This window comes from Hydractinia symbiolongicarpus, chromosome 8 (genome assembly GCF_029227915.1).
Source record: "Hydractinia symbiolongicarpus strain clone_291-10 chromosome 8, HSymV2.1, whole genome shotgun sequence".
NCBI lineage: Eukaryota > Metazoa > Cnidaria > Hydrozoa > Anthoathecata > Hydractiniidae > Hydractinia > Hydractinia symbiolongicarpus.
The window spans coordinates 13,611,216-13,627,069 of NC_079882.1; the positions used below are offsets into that span (position 1 = coordinate 13,611,216).

At 41.5% G+C, this 15,854-nt stretch overlaps 1 protein-coding gene across 1 annotated transcript; it reads left to right on the forward strand.

Annotated features, from left to right (window-relative positions):
- The first annotated feature begins 3,378 nt into the window (after positions 1-3,378).
- LOC130653768 (uncharacterized) lies at positions 3,379-5,278 on the forward strand. Its single transcript, XM_057456284.1, has 2 exons — positions 3,379-4,678; positions 4,941-5,278. The coding sequence occupies exons 1-2, from the start codon at positions 3,379-3,381 to the stop codon at positions 5,276-5,278; spliced, it is 1,638 nt and encodes a 545-aa protein (XP_057312267.1).
- The last annotated feature ends 10,576 nt before the right edge of the window (positions 5,279-15,854 follow it).

Below are 15,854 nucleotides of genomic sequence, written 5' to 3' on the forward strand. Positions count from 1 at the left end.
GTCTCTAGTATGATACCCTACGATGTACCGATTATCCTTGCCTCCGTCGGCAGGAACTGGATCCACCACTGTTAGGTAATCTACGTTGATATCGTTGATGTCAGTAAAGGTAGCAGCAAAACTGTAGAATGTTCCAGGGTTGACAAGCTCATTCTCAAATTGTAGCATCTTGTTTATTAAATTTCAAACGACTTTAGAGGATTGCTTCTCCTCGCACATACACAACCACCCCCGTTATACGTGATATATTCCTGATAACAGTACCAGCACAGCATGAGCCTCCGCCCGCAGTTGCATCTGTCATACTCGTCAAGTACCCGTTTGCAGTCGTTGCATTGCTATTCCATTTATTTACAATCATAAAGACGATCCTCTAGGTCTTGAATTCTTTGTTGATTCTCCTTCTCCTTTTCCGATTCTTCTTTGCTGTACATGTCCTGTGTCTTGAAGCGGTATGGTACAAACTCGAGCATCAAAGGATCCTCCTCAACAACCTTGTTGCACATGTCTTGCGTTTTGAAATGATCTGGCACATACTCTAATTGGTAGGGATACTTTAACCAATTCATTTCCCCCCTACGTACACAATTCAACCTTGAAGGGTGGTCAATAGGATCAAGTTGCTGCGTTGATTTTTGATGACGTCAGCAGTGTGCAGGGAAATTTACTCCACTTGCGCATGATAGCACTGATGCTACTGCGCATGCGTTGATGATCAGCAGGAATTTACTCCACTTGCGCATGATAGCACTGATGCTACTGCGCATGCGTTGATTTCTGATGATGTCAGCAGTGTGGTGGAACTATTCTTTACTCCTTTCATATGCATGAATATACACAGCATCATAGGGACTTTACCTTGATATGCGCAGCATAATAGGGACTTAAAAGTTGTCACGTCACAAGCAAAATTCTGTGTGATATTTTTTATGAGAATTTGACCGTGGTTTTTGGAAAATCCGGTATATAAGGACCCACTTATACTACTCACCGGACCACAAATGTTTAGATTCCGTAATAACAATCGTGAACTTCAAATTTCCAAGATGGCGTTGTTCTGCCCAATCTTGGAACGCGCCCGTCTTAAGACTGGCCAGGCCAATCTTCCGACAGTGACAAATGGGTGGCCAGTCTTAAGACTGGACTGCCCAATCTATGGACGTACATGCCCAATCTTAGAACAATTGTGGAAGACAAACAGAACAATAAAATTTTTAGAATTTACCTCTTAATAGGAACTTTAAATTGAAACTTTTCTTGAAAAATCAAAAGCCAAAAATCTATATATACCATGTATTTTATGTATAAAAAATGAAACTACTCAACCATATTAGCATAATCTATAAGGTTTTTCTTCTATAGAATATGATATTAGCTAGCTGGTTACTGCTCGCTAGCTGGCTAAAGATCTCATCAAATGAAATTAACAGCTAGCTCAGGCGCGGATCTAGCTAATTTATTTACTATGTCAGAGCGCGTTGAACATATAAAAAAAACAATGCTGGGGTTCTTGGCGTGTTCCACGCAATTGCTTCAGAAGCTTTTCTACTAAAAGTAGTTTTTGTTCTTATAAATACTTGTGTTTATAAGGGTTTAAATCTTTTCAGTGATACACCTTCAGACCTACATTGAAGTTGTCTCACTTCACCATGTGCTCAGGGACATCTCCCTTGGCATTCTTCAGCCTTTTCAGTAGTTGTACACTGCAATCACTTATCGTATGTTACAGTATCAAGCCTCTTACATTTTATATTATATATATCTTCATTAATTTATTTGCCTTTGGTCATGTTTCTCCAACAACATTGGCTATGGTTCCTTCTGGCTACCTTAGTTACTCCTACAGTTACCCCTCAGCACTCCGACACTGAACAGACACCAGATCTAGCTGCTGCGGTCGTTGATGAGGAAACCAGAAGGAGATCCCGTTGCCCAGCCTGTCGTGAAACCCATGCAACCCATGATTTTGGTCACCCCTCTATCCACTGTTTGGGAAGACCAACTGAATTTCTGCAGTTGGGATCAAAGAAAAAGAAGAAGTCCACAGGTGACAATCAGAGAACACTACTACCAGCCCCAATTCTGCTAACAAAGCAGGTAATAACACACAGGTTGCACAGCTTCGTCAGCAATTGGCCTCCTTGGAAAGGGAGGAGCAGACTATCAGAGAATCGATCGCTGCCGAAGAAGTTACTCTTCGACGTGAGATAGCAGCAAGAGAAGCCCAACTTAGAAAACTTCGGGCATCGTCCACCGCACTGCGTCCATCAACAGCATCAGAACGGAGCAACACATCAGGCTCGGAACAGAGCAACGATAACATTGATCTCCATCGTCGGGAATCCCCAAACTCATCATGCTACCGTCATGAAAAATATTTTGCAAGGAGGAGATCATGCGATGTCCACTTTGCTCCAGCCTAGGATTTCAAATTTCCCCGAAAAAGCGACTGTGCCTCAAACACAAACACAGCCACAACTTGGTCATCAATTTGCGTCTCAACAACGAAGTCTCGCTGAAGTCTTTCGGGAACAGGAACAGCGAAGTTCAGAGCTATTTCTTCGGCCGTCTCGCACTTCCTCAACTGGTCAAGGTAAGCCGCTACGAATCATTGACTATGTTTCTCGTTTGCGTCCTGTTGACGAAGAAAAAATTATCAGTTCGGACTCTGGTCAAAATACTAAACTTGTCCTCTCCATTGGAGAGAAAAAGCCTAGACTTAAAAGTATCTCTGTAGAACATTTTGCTATTGCAAATTTACGAATTTTTTATGAACTTTTAATGACGAACAGGCTCCCCACCTCATCCGACCTCCGTGACTTCCTTTCACACTCCATTAAGGTTATCGAATTGGCTAGGAAATATACCTGGGAGTCTGTGCTGAAATACGATGATGAGTATCGCATTCTTCAGCACACTTATGGCTACCCATGGAGTTTCGATAACAGCCATTTACATGAGGTGATGCTAATTCCACGTTGGGCAGTACAACAAGCTCCTTTGCGGTCGAGTAATACAGGCAATGGCCTACCTTCATCCGGTAAAAGTGAAGTACCAACCTTTGCTACACATAATTCAGATGAAGTAGAAATATGTCGCAATTTTAATCGACTGAAGGGATGTGTAAAAGCTGGATGCCGTTTTTCCCATGTGTGTAACCGTAAGATTGGTTATCAGGCGTGTGGAAAGGCCCACGCTGGTCACACACATCCTGGAGGGCACGGGAACTGACTATCTCAGTTTTCTTTCTCCTCCCCCCTTTGTCATGGTATTTGGACTTCGGAATTGGTTGGTGATCCTGATCAGGACTTTCTCCTGGATGGGGTTACCAATGGATTCCAGCTTCTTCCTAAGGACAGCAGGCTTCGGCCTGCTGAAATGCATAATTATTTCTCCTCTGTTAATCCCACTGCATCTTCTCAAGTGGAAAAAGTTTTACGAGAGGAAATTGCAGCTGGAAACTATGTTATATCTGCTACCAAGCCGCTGATTGTTAGTGCTCTTAGTGCCATCCCTAAGCCTGACACTTCTGAAATACGCCTCATCCACGATTGTTCAATGCCGCCTGGTAACGGTGTTAACTCATACATCGATATTGAGCGACAAAAATTTCAAACTTTGGACGAGGCTGCCCGCTTATTGAAGCCTGGTTACTTTATGGCCAAGGTTGACTTACGGCATGCTTATCGTTCTGTCCCGGTTCACCCTTCCAATTGGCCAGCACTTGGTTTAAAATGGAAGTTTAAAGGGGACAAAAATTTTACCTACCTTGTAGATACGCGCCTACCTTTTGGAGGTAAAAGTGCTCCTGGCATTTTTCATCGCTTGACCCAAGCAGTTCGTCGTATGATGGCTAGGCGGGGTTTTTCCTTGATGGTAGTCTATCTCGATGACTTCCTCGTCATTGGATCAACACAAGCAGAATGCCAACTAGCTTTTAAAACACTTTGTACTTTACTTGTGTCACTTGGTTTTGAACTTAGCCCTTCAAAAATAGTGGCTCCATGCCAACGCCTGACATTTCTGGGAGTTGTCCTAGACACTGTGTCTCTAACTCTATCACTGCCTGCTCATAAACTATCTGTTTTAAAAGATGTTATTGCCTTATTTTTAACACGAAAACGTGCTTTCAAGAAACAGTTGCAACAATTAGCAGGTCGCCTCAATTGGGCCTGCAAAGTTGTGTACGGTGGTCGCACTTTTCTTCGCCGCGTCCTGGATCTTATGAACACTCTGCCTACCTCTGCCTCGAAGTGTCGGCTGACACTCGAATTCCACAGAGATATGGTGTGGTGGGATGAGTTCTTGGACACCTTTAATGGACAATGTGATTTTCATGACAAACGTCCAGTCACTGCATTACAAACTGATGCTTGTTCCTCAGCTGTAGGCGGATTCTATCTTGGTGATTGGTTCTACTCAAACTTGTTGGTATATTCACCATCACTTAGTTGCCTTCACATCAATTTTAAGGAAGCATTGTGTGTTGTTCTCTCAGCTGCTCGCTGGGCTTCTGCTTGGCGCAATAAGACGGTCCATGTCTATTGTGATAATACGGCTGCTGTCAGCATGCTAAACAAGGGCACTACTCGAAACCCTCTTATGATGAAGTTTCTACGGCAACTTTTTTGGTTGTCTGCAACTTATAACTTTCGTCTAAAGGTGGTTCATGTGCCAGGTAAGGACAATGTTATGGCTGACCATGTGTCTCGGCTGCATGACGCAGGACACTTTGTAGCCTTTCTGTTCTGCCAGCAAAAATTTTTTCAATTGACTGCCTTCCAATTACCGGCCTGGACCCACATGTCTGCGAAATCATACTACTTTTTAATCGGCCTATTTGCTACTGGATCTCACTGTTCCGGGGAGAGCATTTGCTGATTGGTTCTCCTTTTTATTTTTATTTTTTTTTTTTATTTTTTTTTTTTTTACAATTCTAGATGCTCTTGGCATGGTGCAGGCCTTGTCGAATGATGTCATATATTTTCGTCAAGCTAATTATGCTGAGAGTACTAAGAAGAACTACCGTGCATATCTTACTACTTATAAAAAATTTTGTTACATGCTGTCTGTGCCTTTAGTCCCGGCCACTACTAGTTTTTTGTGCTTATATGCAGCCTATCTTGCCAAGTTTCTTCTGCCGCAGTCACTCCGTTTGTATATTTTGTTCGTTGGTTTATTACATAAGGAAATGGGGTTTCCTAATCCGCTTAATGAGAACTGGATACTGTCATCAGTCCTCAAGGGTATTAGACGAGTGTTGGGAGTCCCTCCTTGACCTCGTCTGCCTATTACCCCAGATTTATTGGTTCAGATCCGTTCACGCCTTAATCTCAACTGCAGTTACCATGCCTCATTTTGGGCTATTTGTGTAGTTGCATTTTTTGGGTTATTTCGTAAGGTACATTTGTTGCCAGTTTCATGTAATACCTTTAATCCTGGGCGGCAGTTTACCAAGTCAGACTTCTCCTTTTCAAACTCAAATGTTTACATAGCCGTTCGCTGGAGCAAGACCATTCAACTAGGACAGCGTATTATTACTGTGCCTTTGTTGGCTGCTCCCAAATCTATATTGTGTCCAGTAACCGCTATACAACATGCATTTTCATTTGCGTTTTTCCACCCAAGCATTTTGCTGGTTAGGGGATTCAACTACCATACCTAATGTCTTCACATATAAGTCCTTTATGACTTGTATGTCTCGGATCCTCTCAGAAATCGGCATTCCTCCTGAGCAATATGGTACCCACTCGTTTCGTCGTGGGGGTGCTACCTTTGCTCTGGAGGCTGGAGTGTCATTGGATGTTATATCCCTTTTGGGTGACTGGAAGTCAGATTCCATGTTCTTATATCTCCATATGCCTTTATCTCAGCGAATATCTGCCCAGCGTGCTATGGCATCACACCTACCTCCTATTTCCTAACACTTCTTATTCACTTTGGATTGGCACTTTTACTAGTCGCATTCAGATATGATTTTTTCCTGCAGTGACACAGATTCTTGCTCCTAGTTCATTTATCCCTAACGAGGACTTTTTTAGCTCATAGTCATAAGCACCATTATAGAGCCTGTATATATTTATAGTACCTTTATATTACGTATAGATTTTTATTATGCTTGCTTTAAGACTTATTGCTACACTTGTATGTATATAGCTAGTAAGGGTTTTGTATGTTTTTAATTATGTTTTGTACATTTTACATATTTCTGAAGAACTAGTACTTTCTGCATTCCGGTGTTTTCGATGGGTGAGTTTAATGTTCTTATAAATACTTGTGTTCATAAGGGTTTAAATTCCCCCAGTGATACACCTTCAGACCCACATTGAAGTTGTCTCACTTCACCATGTGCTCAGGGACACCCCCCTTGGCATTCCATGATGCATTGCAAGGTGGTATAAAAGAGCCATGTGCATAGCATCTTCCTTTTCAGTTCTTCAGCCTTTTCAGTACCGCCTCCCTCCCTTCTACATGTGTTTTTCACTTTTACTAGTCGCATTCAGATATGATTTTTCCTGCAGTGACACAGATTCTTGCTCCTAGTTCATTTATCCCTAACGAGGACTTTTTTAGCTCATAGTCATAAGCACCATTATAGAGCCTGTATATATTTATAGTACCTTTATATTACGTATAGATTTTTATTATGCTTGCTTTAAGACTTATTGCTACACTTGTATGTATATAGCTAGTAAGGGTTTTGTATGTTTTTAATTGTGTCTTGTACATTTTACATATTTCTGAAGAACTAGTACCTTCTGCATTCCGGTGTTTTCGATGGGTGAGTTTAAACATACGCTAAAGTCGTTTTCCTCAACAAGATCGTGACACAAGGGAAAATATCAAGCCGTATCGTTTAGTTTTATTAAAGTCTTAGTAATACATCTTCCTCGTAAAAAATATTCTTGAACATTTTGATCGGTAGAGTCGAGTTTCTTCAGCATCTTTCTCGTTGCTGTACCTAAAGATTATAAAATACATTTTTGAATGCTGAAAGTGTTTGCTGCATTTTCTATACAGAAATGCGAAATCAGCGATCGAAGAACAGGCACATTGTTTATTACATTAGTCACGGTTGTTCCGCTATGGCAATGTTTTTTAATCCAATCAGCTTGATTTTTAGAGAACTTAAACTAATCAGGATATTTTAAAATCATAATAAGTCTTTTTAATTGACGTGTGAGGCGAAGAAACTTTTTTGATAACCAAAGTCAATTTTATTTAAAAAATAAGATCACTAAAAAGTTTATAAAAAAAGCTAACAAAAACAAATCATACCATTCGGTATAGAAGCTTTAAAAAACTCAACGAAAATTTTTAGCTTCATGCTTACTTAAAATGTCAACATTTTACAACTTTTGCTAAGGAAATGTATAAGTGGAAAGGATACATATCTCTCTTCCCCGCTCTCATTAAAAATATCGAAAAGGGAAAAATGATGAGTTTGGTTTACTAGAGTTTTGTCATAAGATAAACGCTAGAAATTAACTAAACAAAAGATGTAGCAACCTGACACCACATACAGCTAAATTCGCAACAAAATTGCTCTTCTCAGTCCAATATTTTACACTTTTTGATTAGCTAATATTATAAACAAAACATTATAGCCATAGTAACAAATAAGGAGAAACACATAGCTTAGCTATTATAGAAACAAAAAAGATTAACAAAAACAACTAATCGTAAAGTAAAGCTACTGTGCAGCGATCTTTGTTTGTTTTCACATTGGTAGGAAGGTTACTCTGCAGATTAATTTCTTTGGATTAAACAATTATCAACTTGCTTTTGTAATACGTCAGGAAATGGTAACACAGAATTACATTTAAGTTCCTCTAGCAATTCGGCATAAATTTCATGTATTTCATCAGAATTTTCTCATTGCGAAGCAATTGAGCTTTGCGAGCGAAGCGAAATTGTGGAGCACGTTTGCTACGCGAAGTATACCAAGAGAATTATTAAGATTAGAGATAGAGAAATGTTCGTTCTGGCGCAGACGACGTCGACCAAAGGAAAATCCCCTATAATGCCAATAACCAACACAAAATAATATGAAATGATATATAAATGCCAATAACTAACACATAATAATATGAAATGATATATACATTAAATACTAACACATAATCATATTAAATAATATAAACGAAATCATATAACGTCATGCGCAATAGATATATTCATATTATACAGATATGAGTAAAAATTATCATGTCCCCTGAATTATTCCAAAATAAATATGGATATTTATCAAGAGCTCAATATCAGAGACATTGAGCGCTACCCCTGGTATCTCCGTTCTATTCCAGATCACTGCAAAACAAAAGACATGTGTATCAAGGCTACTAGGAAGGATCCAGGGTTGCTCAAGTATGTCCCAACCATTTCAAGACCTTAGAAATGTGTATCAGAGCCGTTGAACGCAATCCCTTGATGTTCGAGTATGTTCCAGATCGTTTCAGAGCCATGGTTACCCGAAGCCTAATAAATGACTGAGTATTGTGATGAATGTGGAATTGATCTTGATAAATATGATAGATGCAAGTGTGGACGGAGGTTAATTATATGCGGGAAGATGCTGTGTTGGCAGCATTACATGATGTTTATCACGTACAATGGTGGGTGCTGTCCTTGTAAAAACCCTAGTTAGAGTCTAATTTTCATAAATAAACGGAATGTTTAAATTTTATGGAAATGATATTGAAACAACGGCTTTTTATAGCAACCTAGCTGCATTTAACATCTTTGATGTAAAGATCGAAAACATTGCACTTAGCGATCCAATACAAGCCAATAAAGGCAAGGATGCTAGATTTGTGATAGGTTACAAAAATGATAATAGAATTACCGCCCTACTAATCAGAACACCAGGGGGGGGGCTATATAGCAATGGAGCATCCCGCCTATGATGATAGTTCCTCATTTACGATGTCATTTAACTTACACAATCATCCAGAATGGCTTCAGAAATACCAAAGCATATTGACATGGATTGAGAAAATATATGGTAGTGAATTCACTACCCCACCAGCTAAAAAAGGCTATGTTAGTACCAAAGTAAAGGAATGGAATAGGAGGATTAATACTGATTTTCATGATCAACCAGTACCACTGAAGCAGCCCTGCGACTGCATCTGCATTTTAAAGCTATCAAGTATATATCGGCAAGGGAATAAGAACTATCTGCAGGTTATGCTAGAAGAGTGTAAGTATAAACCAGTGGAACTTTCCAGGACACGACACCTTGATTCAGATGACGAGGAACCATTCGTTGTAGTGTAATAAACATAAATGATTTGAAAAAAGAGGCAAAGGAGCTGGGTATACGTGGATACTCCACTCTCAAAAGGGCTGATCTTATATCTGTGATTCATAAGGTAAAATATAAAGATATTGCAACACAAACCCTTGGGCCTCATTGCAAGCCATGTCTAGAAATCACAGCTATGAAAATACTCGATGAATATATCAGAGGCTTGGAGGTAAAACAAAAACGAAATATCATCTATGACGGTGATTTTATGAATTGCTTGGTGTAATTTAATGTTTTGTACAAAACATTAAAATTATGAATATTCAGGTGGTTCCTCTAAGTACCGCTGATATATTGTACAGACTGCAAGTTTTTTATCAGCTCCTGTTTACCCTCCTCTCGACCTTTCGCGATGAGCTGATGTCGTTCCCGTTCATTGATCGATTCCACGATTTTGCGTGTTCGTTGTCGGGCCTGCTCTTTCAGTAGCATGTACTTCTGTTTCTCCTGCATGATTAAGGTGAACTCGTGGTCGCTAATCACACTATTCTCCACAGCTTTAGAGATTAGGTCAATGATAGAGTTCAACTTGGTCTCTGCTAGTAGTCTGATACTTATGCTTCTTGCTCTTAGCACACAGTCTCTTCCCGGCGTTCCGTAGACCGGCCTGTCCCAATCCCACAGCTATGGTGAGGCCTCTCATAGCTACGGCGAGTGATACACTGATACCCGAGAGCATGCTACCAATACCAACGCCTAAAGTTATCACACTTACCGCTAACAGCCCGTGATCCATGTATCTAACTCACGTATCATACATTTTACTTTTTGGCGAGCTTGTCACGTTCTTTAACCTCAGCCCGCAGGTATTGTTCTACTTCTTCGATTTTCTTGAGTCTGTAGACTTGTGAATTATCCTCTTCCGTACTCTCCGGAGGTGCAGAAGGTAAGCTCGGATATAATTTCATAATATCTGTCATATTTATTCTATGAGCAAGTGCATGGTTATACCCATGAAAGAAACGTTTTTGTGATAGTGATATTCATCCGTCAAAATGAAATTTAGATGATTCGTCGAGCTCTTCAAAGGTATATATACAGGATTATCAAAATCCCACGTCAGCATGTCTCCATAGTTATTTAACTCTTTGGTTGATAGGATGGCAATAATTTTAGATTTATCACCATTAAGGAGGCAATAATCTTCATCGAGTTGGTGGCAAGTGAGTCTCAGCCTCTGGTATACATCGGTCTTATAATAACTTATCGTGATCTCCCTCAGTGAACATTGACTTAGTATCAAAATTATACCCAATAAGATCCGTCAATGTTTTATCAACTATAGCAACATATCCCTTACTTACTCTTAATTTACGGACTCCGTTCCTGAGTACGAAAAGTTTGATCCTTCCTCCCGCATGCTCGTTGACTATGGCAGCGAGATTCTCTATCCTATATAGACCTTTCTCGATCGTGATGAGGGTTTCAAAATCCCCGACGGTAAAATCTCCATCATTGGTTGATCCGGGCGTCGCTTTGTAAATCCTAATATCGTTCTTTTTTTCGAAAAGGTTCAACCACGTAGCGCGAATACTAATGGATTGTAGAGCTATTCTGGTGCCTTCACTCAGATATTCATCAAAAATCGTAGGCTTCTCTATATTCGTAACATACAATTGCTTCATTGTTTCTTTTAAAAGAAACAATGAATATATATAGCTATAATCCTACAGCAAAATACAGACCAACAGAGGCGAGTGGCCTCTCAACGTAACTAACTTGGAGTATCAGGACCTCAACGTGTCTACGACTCAGCACATTTCCATGGCCTTCCCACAGTTTACCAAGTCCCCCATCAAAGTTTCTACTAATCTGTTGAACGATCCCGTGAGTAATAATTGGGAAGGCCAAGCCTTGGACTATTGGAACATCCAGGTGAATTTTGCTTGTCATTGCGCGACAACGGCGTTGGGGATCTCTGCAAACACACGAGCGGCTCTGTACCCCTCGTTAACTCGATATTTAAATTTCATATCTATTACCACATGAGAGTATTCTCGCGAGAATGAAGGTACCCATGCCATACGAAGGAGGCTTTTCCCAGTATGATAACCCCTATTCCACCTCGGGATATGCGCGAGTATGTCGCGAGTACGGTGCGGATCCCAACGCTTTGTACAAGTTCAAAGCAGTCATGTCGTCACTCACCAATGGCCGTTGGTGGCCACAGGTTGATAGGGATTGGGCCAAATTCATCATACCAACCTCCCAGGGTCTGACATCGGAGGGCCTGACGAAGCTTAGCGAAAGTATACGCGTTTACGAAATCTTGCTACTAGGATCCCAAGCGAGTGCCAAGGCCTCAATCCTAGGCTTTAATGCCGATAACTTCACGGCTAGACAGATCCTCCTGCAAAAATTCGAGGCCATGGTTCAACGCGACGAGAACGTAGGTCAAGACATCACCGAGTTTCAAAAGGTGCTCCAGTATTCACGGACTCCAGTAAACTTCACCGTGATGTCCAGCGTGTATATGCTTCCCTCCAACATGGAACTACGCATTGGAAAGATTGTGGGATATAACAACAACGTTCTAATCGCGCCCTCTAACATAGGTGTAGGGTAGGTGTAGAGCTAGACCTGAATACCAAAGCTGTCAAGCATGAGGCATCCTTCACCACACCTCCGAGGCAACATATAAAGAAAACCACGCCTGATACCAAGGAAGCTCGTGTTCACGAGGATACCAAAGCCACGCTGGTTACGGTCGGAGTAGGATTTATCCTTGCCATTATATGGATGAAGAAATAGGTCTGGTATGTTTTTTCAAAATACTAGATTTTATTACCTACGTAAGCCACCACGATACCTACACCACCTGCTATGGCTATGTACAAGTGCCTCGCTACGAATTCCACGACTTTGGAGGCTACCCTGAAAAATAATGAGACCACGCTTCCAATGATTCCTGGGAGGGCAGCTCCCGCTTTGCCTGCCAAATATTAAAAAAATTTCCCGAGTCTCTCCAATTGTTTTTGCACAAACCCCTTGGTACCACTTCCTCCAGTACCTGCTGCTTCCCCACTACCTCCTGTGAGTGCTAGGACCAGGGTCGACACGAGCAAGCCAATGGCACTCACGATGCTCGCTATAGTTATCCCCTGCTCTTTGAATAGAATGCTGAGCTTTTCTCGTAATAATACATCATCTCCAGCTATCTTCATCAAAGTATCTTTGATATTTTTCAGTTGGTTGTGGATACTAGAGGATAGTAAACCATGGGCTTCTAGAATAGCCTGTTTTTCATTCCTTAGCCGTTCCAGGTCCTCCTTAGCATTCATGAGATCTTTATCCCAGATAGCCACCTGTTCCTCGGATGCTCCAGGTGTGGCCTTCTTGCTCTCGAGCCTTTTAATCTCTGCTTCTTTATCTCTGATTTGAGAATCATACAGTATTATTTTGGCTTTTAGCATCTTCAGGTTACCACTGAGAGTCTGAAGCTCGTGGTTAAACCCCCTTCTTTCACGTTTGTCTAAGGCTTCTGTAAATGAAATATCCTCCATGAGGCTCTTCGTGTCATCTATTACGTTCTCGAGTAGCGGTAACATTTCGATGTCATCAGCCTTTTCATTGACATGCTAGTTGCTGAGCCATTGCTTTGCCTTTGTTTGGTGTTGTGGCATTGGTAAACCCTATGACCCACAAGCGCCTTACACCCAACACCGTCCGTAGCACTCCAACTGTTTTTAATGTACCGTCCTTATTTGTAAGCGTTATATCCTTGTCTATACCTTTATAGATGAGCTGATTACCTTGTAGTTCGAACTTGTCGTAGTGTCTCGCACTCGGCTCTCCCAGCTCCCCACTAAGAGCTTCGTAGAGGCTATCAACTTTTGAATTTTGTAGCTCCCGTCTTGCCGTGAGAGTGTCACCTCGTGAAGGTGTTGCGGGCGTAGTGCTTGTATCAGGAATATCCTTGGGTCGAAGGATCTCGCTCTCGCTACTAAACTCCTCAGACTCCTGTATATCTTGCTCTTCTGTAAAGTCCTCTTCATATCTAGGATTATCCATAGTTTATTTTAACCCATGCACCGCTATAAATAAAAAGAATGTCTGTTTTTGGAAAATTAGACCCTTACAAGCAAATCAAGACTATGCTCGGCATCAAAGGCAAGAGGCAAAGGGTTAAGATAAGCCACGTGCCTTCAACCATTGGTGCCAATGAAGATTTGTATGTGGATCTTCCTAATATGGGGAGAGACGATGTAATTTTTCCTGGATCAATAAAGTTGTTGTTCGATTTGGAATTGACTGGTAGCAATACCAAGCGTACTATAGTTTCAAATATAGGCAAGGCCCTGGTACAGAGCTTACGGGTTACGCTGAACGGAAATGAAATACAAAACATACAAGATTACAACGTGCTCGCAGTGTACCGTGATCTCTGGATTTCAAAATTTGATAGGGACAATAACCTAATTCTAGAAGGTATCAATCCAAACGATGGGACCATAAGATCTCTACAGGTAACAGCCAGCGATCATGTTAGAAATGATGAAGAGAAGGCCATAGTCGCAGCCTACGGAAACACATTTTGTATTCCTATCGGCAAGATGTTCGAGTTAACGAGGGATCTCCCGTTTTAGTTTGTCATCCATTTCGCGCCATACTGTGACGTGATAAAGGACTTAGGTACCCTAGCTTCAGGGTCTACGGCTGCGAAGGCAGCTGATTCCTCCTACAAGATCAGCAATATCTCGCTAGAATTCGACAAGGTTGTAAACGAGGAGCTCGCCAATGCAATGATGTCAAGGTATTCCAGGCTTGCTCTACCATACGAACGTATACTATATAAGGAAAAATTCTATAACCCAAAGATCGAGAAAATCTCTATTACTATTGAAGGTTCACCTAATAAATTGTATTCCCACGCTATGGTGCCGGAGGACCACCTAGAGCAAGTAGCGGGGCTCTTCGGATCCCATGATTCTATCGTGACTGTTGGACAGTTCTTTACCGAGAGGTATGGGCTCTTTGTCGACTTTCGTAGCAGTCCGGATCACAGCCCACATGGGAGTGGAAGACCACTACAAAGACTTAGTGATGGCATAACCCTCCACATTACAAAGAAGGCCGACGGTACGGGGGACATAAAATGCTATGTTTACTTACTCCAAGGTGCTCAGTTGAATATTTTGGATGGGAGGTTCCACAGTGTAGATATTAAGAGCATTAAAAATTGTTTTTGTAGGCCTTTGGTCTACAAAATAAAGATGGCAAGTCTCGCGATTATGGCTGGTGGGGCGCTTATTAATTCCCTTGCATTTAGTGGTAGTTACTATTTGTTCAGTAAACTCAGTGGGCACGGCGAAGAAGAAATAAAACATCATGACGAAGCAGTTGAAAAGCTTGAAGCAGCATAGGCTGCCTGGGTAAGGCAAAGACAAGCTCGCAATGATTGGTATAACCGACGGCGGGAGAAACAGCGGGAGGTGGGGCAGAGTTTGAAAGAATTAGATGAAGGAATGAGAGAATACTTCATCGCCACAATTGAGAAGGCCCCTAAGCTCTCCGATATTTATGTCCCATCGAAGCCTCAACAAGACCGGGACCTGACGTTCATTCTCGGTTCCTTGGCTCTTTTAGGGTTCGTAGCGTACAAATGGGCGTAAGGAACATTTTTGATATGTATAATAAACATGTCAAAAGCACATATTGTTACCGAGAAGGAAACTGAAAAACTAAGTCATATATATTACCAGCTCGAACATCTCTGGACTGGACGAAAAGCCATCAAATTACTCGTTGAAAAATCTAGTCTCTCAAAAAAGAAAGTCATACACTGGCTATCTCATCAACTCCTGTGGCTCAGACATATCAAGGGTTCGAAAAAGATCAATTACCCGCATTTCACAGTTACAAAGCCGAACGAAATGCACCAATTCGACTTACTCTATATGCCTCATGACAAGCTGTATTCAAACACGTACAAGTATATACTCACGGGTATTGACGTTGCCTCGAGGTGAAAAGTGGCTCGGCCTCTGAGAACGAAGAAAGCCAGTGAGGTCGCCGAGATGCTCAAGGATATCTATAAAGCCGGCCCCCTCCGCTATCCGAAGACTTTCCAATGCGACAACAGTAGTGAGTTCAAATCATACGTGACAAAGCTGTTAGAATCCAAAGATGTGGAAATCAAGCGGGCAACTACCAAATACCATCATACTACCATCATACTTTCACGGCATAATGCCAGCGGAAAGACTCTTCAAGCCTCAAGATGCACAGGATCTGGTCAGTGACGAACAGAGTACCACCTGGGTGAAACACTTATACAATATCGTGAAAACCATGAACAATAGTAAGACGGCTATGATATCTATAAAGCTGAGCAAGACTATAAAGCTCGAGGAGGTTCTACTTGCAAAAAATGAGCAGCACCAGGAGGAAAAGCCTCTACCACAAGAGGGGCTCTATTTGTACTTGCTACAACCTGGGGAAGAGCACGGTGATGTAAAACGACGCGCGACTGATGCCTATTGGAGCAAAAAGACGTACAGGCTGAACCGTATCGTAACTGGTACACGCCTCCTATACTATCTCG

Coding starts and splice junctions, on each gene's coding strand:
- LOC130653768 (XM_057456284.1), top strand. CDS start 3,379: ATGCATAATTATTTCTCCTCTGTTAATCCCACTGCATCTTCTCAAGTG. Junction 4,679..4,940: donor AAAGGTGGTTCATGTGCCAG/GTAAGGACAATG, acceptor TTACAATTCTAG/ATGCTCTTGGCATGGTGCAG.